The sequence below is a fragment of the Chelonoidis abingdonii genome, chromosome 17 (genome assembly GCF_003597395.2).
Source record: "Chelonoidis abingdonii isolate Lonesome George chromosome 17, CheloAbing_2.0, whole genome shotgun sequence".
Taxonomy (NCBI): domain Eukaryota; kingdom Metazoa; phylum Chordata; order Testudines; family Testudinidae; genus Chelonoidis; species Chelonoidis abingdonii.
The window spans coordinates 33438545-33448165 of NC_133785.1; the positions used below are offsets into that span (position 1 = coordinate 33438545).

The following is a 9621-nucleotide window of genomic DNA, read 5'->3' on the forward strand; positions in this document are numbered from 1 at the left end:
CCCCAAATCCCATCCCCAGACACCCCAAAGCCTCCTCCTGCTACACAACCCCTCCCCCACAGACACCCCCAAACTCCTTCCTACTACACAGCTCCTCCCCCACAGACACCCCAAAGCCCCCTCCAGCTACACAGCCTCTCCTCCCACACACCCCCAATCCCCCCACAGACACCCCAAAGCCCTCTCCCTGTACACCACCCTCCCCCCGACACCCCAGATCCCATCCCCAGACACCTCAAAACCCCCGCCTGCTACACAGCCCCTCCCTCACAGACGCCCCAATGCACAACCCCTCCCATTACGCCCCAAAACTCCGCACAGCCCCTCCCCCCGACAGCCCCCTTGCGCTACACAACGCCTCCCCCACAACTTCCCTCCACACAACCGCCCGCGGGCCGCGCCCGAAGGGAGGGGCGGTGCCGGGCCGGGCCGGGCGGTGGCTCCTCCCCCGGCTCGGGGCAGCCCACGTGGCCCGGCTAAGATGGCGTCTGCCTTGGTTGCTCAGGCTGGGACCGCGCTGTGGGGGCTGGCCCGCTGCTCCGCCCTGCTGAGAAGCAGTTTCGCGGTGAGTGCACCCGGCTCCCTCCGCCCGCCCCGGGCTGTGCGAGCGGGGGTGGGGGCGCCCCGTCCTCCCGCGGGTGGCAGGTCAGTGCCCCCCCCTCCTGGGGGGTGATCAACGAATGTCCCCCCACATGTCTCTCTCTCTCTGGGCGGGTCGGTCAGTGGGGGCCCCCGCACCGCCCCCACTCCTGGCCCCTCGCCGTGGTGGGTGCTTAACGCGCGTAGATCAGAGCACCCTGCCCGGGCAACTCTGCAAAGTGCTGTCAGTTTGTCCCTGCTTCCTGTATGTTCCCCTCCATGCACCTGATGAGGTGGGTTTTAGCCCAGGAAAGCTTATGCCCAAATAAATGTGTTAGTCTCTGTGATGCCACAAGGACACCTTGTTGGCTTTGCTGATACAGACTAGAGGCTGAAATCTGCAAAGTTCACAGCCCTCCTGTTTCAGAAGTTTTCTGCTTTTTCCACTCTCCCCTGCTGTGCTGTCAGGGCAGCCCTTGCCCTAAAGTCAAGGGCAACCCACTGCAGTAACCTAATAATGGCACAGAGGTTATCTGATGTTTAGGGTTATGCCCTTACAGCTTTACAGCAAATGAAGTATGTGCAGGATTTGTCAAAAATATGCAAAAAAACAGGTAACCTCCAGTGAGCACAGACACATCTTCCTGTTTAGTTTATGGATCTTGGCTTTCTTCTGACTTCAGCAGTGTCATTTATTTGGGAGTGTATTAAAATCTTAAATACTTACGTGATATTATATTTGCAGAAAGAAAACAACAAGAGGATTCTGGTCATGCTTCCTTTTGTCCATGTAAACCCATAACAAGTTGCAGGATCACATCCTAAGGCATAATCTACATTTAAAAGTTAGGTCCAAAGTAAGAACTGTGCTCGGGGTGGGGAAATTCCCGCTCCTGAGTGCTGTAGATAAACTGACCAAACCCTCTGTGTAGACACTGCTAGTTCAGTGAAATAATTTTTCTGTCGACTTAGCTACTGCCTCGCATGGCAGTTTCAGGAAGGAGGATTACGTTGATGGAAAAACCCCTTTCGTCGCTGTAGGAAGTGTCCACACTATCACAATAAAGGAGCATAACCATACTGTTCACATGGCCAAAATCAGCAAATGGAAAGTGGTTTACCTAGTTTTATTGTGTTTGACAGCTACTAAGTTTCACTTCTGTTCTATGTGCAAGGCTTATATGACCTTTTTCAAAATGTGAACTATAGATTTAGCTCTGAAAATACATGCCTACTGCTTGTTCGGATTTCCCGTTTGGGCTCATTTATGTAGAAATGTGGTAAACTGAAGAGTTCCTCTTTTTAGGAGCCTGTTTAATTACAAAAGACCGTCTGAGCAATGTTGTTATCCATTTTCTTGGTATTGCTTAATGAGACCAAAATTAACATTTGTGTAATTTTAACCAGGATGTGAATATTGTGGTTTAAATCAAATTAAAAACTACCTTCTGATAGCTATCTCCAGATGGTTTCTAGAGTAGACTTTTAGTTTTGGCTAATTATTTCATCTGCAAATCTTCCCTCCTAGGTGCCTGCTCCTAGTTTTCTTAATGCAAATGTAAAGTGTATCATGGCTGCTCCTTATTATCTTGTTAATAGCTATTTGACAATGGTGCCGAATACAAAGATATATTTTAATTAAATCTATTGTTAATTGTTTTTAACTGTGGAAGAACTCAGCATAATGCATTATTTAAACAATGCAGTAGTAAAGACGCTATATTTCTAGTAATGTTATCATGCCTGGGATGGTGGAATAAAAATAAAATGGGAAGTCCATCAGATTTGCCCTTGATACTCTTTGTTCTAGGAGTATAAATCCTGTAGGCTTCTGTGGGAATTACACTTGTATAACGAAGGGAACAGTTGGGTCTGTGATGTCCAGGGCACACTAGTTTACCTGAGAAGGTCAATAATTGATCTACATGCCATAGTTTTGTGGTCTTAGTGGCATTATGAAACGTTTAATGAACCACTTCCTGTAGTCTTTAAATTAGGCAAAACTTCCCTGTAAGTTAATGGGAGTTTGGTGTTCACTGGGACTGCATGCTCAGGGTGTACAGTAATAATCATGGGGATAAAATTAGGCATGCATTGTAGACATGGTATCACTGGCAGCCAACAGCTTTATTTTTCCTTTTTTATTGGGTCAGTAGCTGCACAGATATTTGCTTTGGTCCATGCTTCAGAGTATAAATATTCTCCCAGCAGCAAAGCCCTCTAGAGCTAACAAAGCATGTTTCCAGTCCTGTTCTGCTCTGCAGGTGTCATTCCTGGTAGTAAAGTATTATGTGAGTTTTATTTTAGATAAAGTACGCTGTTGATCATGAACATCGCTTAATGGAAAAGAAATAGTACTTCTATGTCTGCCTGGACCATCTGTAACCAGAGGCAGACTATATATTTAGACTCATAGACTTTAAGGTCAGAAGGGACCATTATGATCAACTAGTCTGACCTCCTGCACAATGCAGGCCACAGAATCTCATCCACCCACTCCTGTAACAAACCCCTAACCTATGTCTGAGTTATTGAAGTCCTCAAATTGTGGTTTGAAGACCTCAAGTTGCAGAGAATCCTCCAGCAAGCGACTCGTGCCCCATGCTGCAGAGGAAGGGAAAAAACCTCCAGGGCCTCTGCCAGTCTGCTCTGGAGGAAAATTCCTTCCCGACCCCAAATATGGTGATCAGTTAAACCCTGAGCATGTGGGCAAGACTCACCAACCAGCACCCAGTTCAGTTCACTCCTAGTTCAGTTTTAAATCTAGAATTACCTATACCAATTATATCCATCTTACTTTTCTATAAAGTAGTTAAATGGTAAAAGATCATGGGTGTAGTATTTGACAATTAGATTAAACTGATATCCAAGGACACACTTTCATCCAAATGTAACTACTGTCAGTCTTATATGTTAGCCCCAAGAGCATTGTTGGTGCTAAAGATGTGATCCTGGCTGGCACAAGATGCTTACAATGTATAATCCTGATTCTGCAATTTTAATTGCACAGGTAGATGCTTGCACCTGTCTGAAGCTGTATTGACTTAAGTAGGGCTTAGTGGTGGGTGCAGAGATTTGTCCACGTGGATCGGTTTGAACAATAAGACCCAGATCCATAAATGTATTTGAACTTGTAACTTCCTTTAATTTCGGTGAAAGTTGGAAACCTAAGTATCTTCTGAGGATCTGGGCCTTGTAAACTGTTACCACAGGTGATAGGGTTCAGTTCTGTGAGTAGTCCCACAGAAGGTAATAGAATTATTCACAGTAGTAAGCACTAGATCCTATAGCATTTGCAAGAATGGGCCAAAATGGGATACAATGCCTTCAGATGTGTACGTTCAGTGTCTTGCACTATATTGATCAGAGCCTCTGCGTATTGTTGTAAGAAATAAAGAACAGTGCTTATAAAGGTTTTTATTGCATTTGTTCCATGATTCCCCCCATTTAGCTTCTAATTCATTAAAAAATGTCTGTAGTCCAGTCCTTCAACCAATGTGTGTAATCTTTAACTACTGTGAGTAATTTCACTGATTTTGATAACACTATACAGGTAGTAAAGTTAAGTATATGCTAGACTGGGGCCTTAATTTGGACACTTTGTATATAGAAACAAGGACTGTGTAGGCCCCTCTTGCTGTCTGAGGTGGAGCTCTTTATTGTCATAGTATCCTTTCGTGAATATATTTGTTCTGGAATTTAGCCCACTACCCTGTAATCTTGGTGATTTATTTGCAGAAATGATTTTTGTCTAGAATGAGTGTTGTGTGCTATACAAAAATCATGGATCCTTTTCCTTGTTGCCAAAACTGACTGCACTGGTCATTAGTGTATTGAAACAGAAAAGTCTTTTGAATGAATGTGGGTGGTACTGCCTTTGAAATCTTCAGGAACAAACACATTCCTCTATAAAACTTAATTTTAAAGGAGCAGTATATAGTATTTAGCTTTGTCTTATGTCATAGTTCCTGGTTTCAGAAATGATACGACATTTCTTATACATTAACTTTCTGTTGGTTGTTACGTTTTTACAAGCGTTAGAGTAAATTTTATAGGCAGATTCCTAACGTCCTTTCTCTTATATTTTTAATAAATTATGCAATGGTTCTTGCTTACAGAGATTATATCTTATCAAATCCTTCAGGAAAAATAAGACATGGATCTCAGTTGTCTGCAGTGTCCCCGTACAAGAGAATGCAGGCCCACTCTTCTTGGAGCAATATTTATAAAGAGCTCTGAAAAATACTCTAGAGACCGTTCTGTGATACATTTCAATGGAACCCACTGCACTGCCAGCCTGCAAGATTGAAGTCTCCTCTTTTCTTGAGTGGGAGTTGGGTCCTATGGGAGTACAGAGTGTTTTCAAAATAGTCTCAGAAACAGTGAACTAAATTTCAACAATGAATATAAACAAGGGATAATTGAGACTGGATTATTACAAAGTGCTCAAAGCAATTCTTCAGCCTTCTAGTGCAAAGTGCATACTATATGGCATCAAGTATCAGAGGGGTAGCCGTGTTAGCCTGGATCTGTAAAAACAGCAAAGACTCTTTGCTACTATATGGCATATATGTCTAGAAGAGCATTCATTGTGAATCCTTATTCTCAGGCTCCGCCAGCATGGAGAATCCCCTTCCATGGTATAAATCTTGTCAAGTCTTCAGGAAAGATTCCCTCTTTCATGCCTCATTGAAAATGTCAAATTATGATTTAGGGACAGGAGTCATCTGTAAAAACTTGCCAGTTGCCTTAGCAAAATTAGGAAGTTTTTAAGGGTAACCACTGAAAATCCATAAAAAGTCTTCCATAGTTTCTGCAAATGGAGAAGACTTTCCAACCAGCGTAATAGTATCTGAAGAAGGTAGTGATACAAATAAAATTCATGTTCTGCCATACCACGAATGGATATATTGAAAATAAATTATAGCCCAAAAGCAGAATTCTCACACTTTTCCCCTTGGGACTTTAGCTCCATATAAATTATTTAAACCTTTTTTGGAGATTCAGACTATACTTCAGTTTGACTCCTTTGTGGATGACAGATTTGCCCTTGAGTTCCTTGTATTATGTCTAGAGGGCCTTGAACTCTGCAGGCATGCAGTGCATGAAAAGCTAGCAGATTTTCTTGGATTTCCTTGCAAAAAAACAAAATGTGGAGCAAACCTTTGGCCCATTCCTCCTGTGCTAATTTACAGAGACATGACAGTTCCATTGGACATTATGATAAACCTGTTATGGTATGGGGAAGCAGTGGTTATTACTGCAAACATATTTTTGCCTTGGTCAGATAATGTACGCTGGGAAATCTAACTTTAGATAGGCCCTGATCTTGCAAGTAATTCCATGCAGATAGACCCTTGTGCCTTTAAGACAGTGAGACTCTGTGCTAGTGACCACAGAGTCCCACTATTTAAAGGCAAAAAAAAACTTTGCCATCTACTTTCTATTCTGCTTCTATTGAGCACTTTTCAGACTGTCTTTTAGGTATCTAGCAGAGCATGTGTGAGTGAGACAAAGCCAGGTGGACAGAGCACTGCAGTGAGAGCTGAGAGGGACTTCTGGGTACTCATTCTGATTGTGACACTCTGAGGTTAAGGACACTCATCCTCCCTGCATTAATTTCCAACCAGTTCACCTAAACAAATGTCACCTCACATGGGTATAGTTTGGCTTAATTAGCAGTTTGTAAAGCCTAGTATAAGAATAACTATTGATACGAATCTACTTTCTAAAGTACTGTTTATAGCCGTGGGTAGAGACAGTCCCTGGAGAATCAATATTAATTTGGTGCTCTTTGAAAGAGTTCTTTTATTGTATAGGTATCCAAGTCACTTCCCTCCTATTGCCTTAGTTTTTTCCCTTCCTCTGGCACGGTAACATGTTTGGTAATATTATGCCATATCCTTGCAAAACAGGTTAACAGAAAATTTTGTTTAACCTCCATTTGATTCTGTTGTCTACCAAATGACCTGCAGAACAGAAGTCATGAAGAATGCTTAGGAGTTTGAGCCTGGGTCCTTAATAACCACTGTCTCCTTATATACTTATTCCTCTCCCACCCTGTGTCAGGCTGGAATAACTATTCCCTGTATATTTTCTTTGTACCCTTTTAATGTTTTATTTATTTATTTATTTTAAGGGGTTGACTGTCATTGTGAACTGTCAATTCCTTTGGTTTTTAGGGATGTCATTTTGTTAAATCAAGCTCATTGTTTTGTACAGTTTTGTGGTTACTTAACCAAACTCCTGCTGAGTGTCTGACCACGCCTTCAGTTGAGTATCTGAGTGCATTGTTCCCTCAGGCAACCCAATCTCTTTTTGTAGCTTCAAGCATATACTTCGCAGCTCTGAGCATATACCCTAAGGAACTACTCCAGCAAATCCAGTTCTTTAATATGCTCTGCTGAAGAAGCAAGCTTCTAGCCATCTGCTGAACCAGTTTGTCTGTACTGTCATCTTTTTTACACTTAAGTTCTTTAATAAAATGTGAGGCTTCATGATGTAAGCATTACTGGTTATGACAGTAACTTAGAAGCTGGTAATTATGCACTGATCCATAATTAATATTTATTCAATTAAAAATCAGATCAATAGTTTAGAGACTTGGAGTTATGGGATGAAATTAAGTAGAGGAAAACTTTAGATTGAATATTGAAGTATTTTCTAACAGTGGCATTTGCTAGACAGTTGCGCAAGAAGGGTTGATACTCCCAATTGCTTGTGCCATTTAAAAGAAGAGATTGGACAAAGCACTGAACACATACTGTAAGCAGAAATCCTTCCTTGGTGTGACAACGTATATGATAACCTGAAGCATCTATCTATTTTCTGATTTATCCTGCTGCTGATGACATAGTCTCACATAACAGCCAAATATTGTTGATTGTCTAAAGGGAGAATTCAGAAAAGTTACAGATGGTAATGATAACATCTTTATACACACAAACATTTATTTGTAAGGACAGATTTATTTTACATTGTTAATCCCATTGTATGTTGATTCAGAGAACAAAAGATATTCAGTGAATATCACCTTTATCTACAGGGGAATTACCAGCTTTCTATTTGATTGATTCTCTCTCTGTTTGCCCATAGACTTCTCAGACAGCAGCAGTGCTCCATCTTCCAACATATTGAATTAGCTTTTGTTTCTTTTTGTCTGTCTTTTGGTGACCTGACAACATATAAGTCACTATCTGCAGAAATCATAATTTTGTAGTTAGACATGTCCTCAGTGTTGGGTGGATGCATAGTGGACTGTGTCTTAAAACAACTCTTTTAATTTATGTAAAGTTTCCTTTTTAATATCTTGGGGTCCATAGAGCATATGATGTGTTTCAGGGGTCCCTAACGCGGTGCCCGTGGGCGCCATGGCACCCGCCGGGGTGTCTGAGTGCGCCCACGTATGGCCGGCGGATGAGCATCCGCCAGTATGGTGCAGACAAGCTGTGTCATCCAGCGGTGCTGATTTTCGACGGCAGTGCCTCTGGATGATGCTGCTTGTCGGTGACATTTCAGCGGCAATGCCTATTGAAATTCCACCGACAAGCAGCAATGTCGGCGGATGTTTATTCACTGCCATGGTCCTCCGTGGCTCGTCATCTGGCACCCGCCAGACAAAAAAGGTTGGGGACCACTGGTGTATTTAATGATTCTGTGACGAATTCTTACAAAAATATAAAGTCCCTGATAGTAAGTCAGCATTCAAAATTAGGCCCGTTCTGTGAATATGAAGTGTTAAATTGTTGCTCTGAAAGTCATATATTCATTTGTGTATATTGCATGAAACACACTGTCTTGAGGTTTTACTTAATTTGAGTACTACTGATTATTGATTGGCACTAGAAAACACAGTCATTTAAACATTCGCTTCTACCCTCTCTGTCCTGCATAATTAATGGTTCAGGTTTAGTTTTTGTTTTTTCATAATATAAAGTCATGGATTCTTGCTGTCTACCAGTGAGGGACCAAAGGTTATATACAAGTTCTTATCAGTTAAATGAGGTTGTACAAGCTGCATTGTAAATGTTGCAACTTTCCTGTGTGCTTTATTGCTCTGCAGAATGAATGTGACTTTTTATATAGTGCCCATGCAATTTAAGTTAATAAAGCTGAGATTCATCTTAAAGGTAGTGTAGTAGATGGAATGCTGACCTGCAGGATTCAGTGGACCTTAATTTATGTCCTTATCCCAAACTGAATTAGGTTTTTATGATTAAACTGTCCATGGAAGAGTTGCATATGTCTGGAAATCACAGAAAGAGTCTCAGTAACAGCAGTTTTAAACTCACCCAGTCATGTGTTGTGTATTCAGAATACTTTAGGAACAATAAGGAAGCTCTTAGGAATAAAAACTGGCTAAGATGAAAAATGGGAAGGTATTACAAGAACAGGTAAACTCTAGAGTATAGATAATGAGCAATAGTCTCAATTTGTGTTGCTGAAAAAAGAAATGTTCTTACTGTTGTTTAGTTTAGCTATGGTACCTAACTCTTGTCCACTTAAATTCTCTGTGAGATGTCAGAGACTTAGATGAATTCTGGCAGGGAAGCAAGAGTAAGGGAGATTTTTGAGCATATTTGTTAGCTCTCCCTGGTTGTCAAAGATTTTTGGCTAAAAAATGAAGCAGTACATTAAACATTGGGCACAAATTACCAATGAAACATTTCATTATTCTTTTAGATCTTCCTCTGTGGGGTCCAGAGACTAAAACACAATTAAATGGCAGCCAGGAAGGCAGTTACTGCTGCTTAACAAAAGAAATAATAAAAAATCTCCTGATATACAATATTGGCATGAAAGAGCCTGGTAAAGGAAAAATGGACGAGTGCCATGACTGATATCAGCAACTAGATGAAGAGTATCTCAAAAGACTTAGGTGGTACTGATGGGGAGATGGAGGAACTGCCCCTTACGTAATATTACATTCTAATTATAAAAGAAAAAAAAATTCCCCTCTCACCCCTATGGGTGGTATGTGTCTTCCTCAACCTCGGGTCCTCTACCAGAGGCCTGTGAGTTTGAGGGTTCTGCGCAGTATCT

The 9621-nt window shown here is 41.5% G+C and overlaps 1 protein-coding gene across 2 annotated transcripts in view; it reads left to right on the forward strand.

Annotated features, from left to right (window-relative positions):
• Nucleotides 1-451: 451 nt before the first annotated feature.
• SUCLG2 (succinate-CoA ligase GDP-forming subunit beta) overlaps nucleotides 452-9621 on the forward strand; it is a 241769-nt gene continuing 232599 nt past the window's right edge. The window contains exon 1 of one of the 2 annotated variants that reach the window (XM_075073392.1): nucleotides 452-565. In XM_075073392.1, coding sequence (XP_074929493.1) covers nucleotides 482-565 — 84 coding nt within the window. In that variant the 5' untranslated portion in view covers nucleotides 452-481. Of the gene's footprint in view, nucleotides 566-2744; nucleotides 2871-9621 lie in introns of those variants that run through there. The other variant, XM_075073391.1, reaches the window with a different exon arrangement.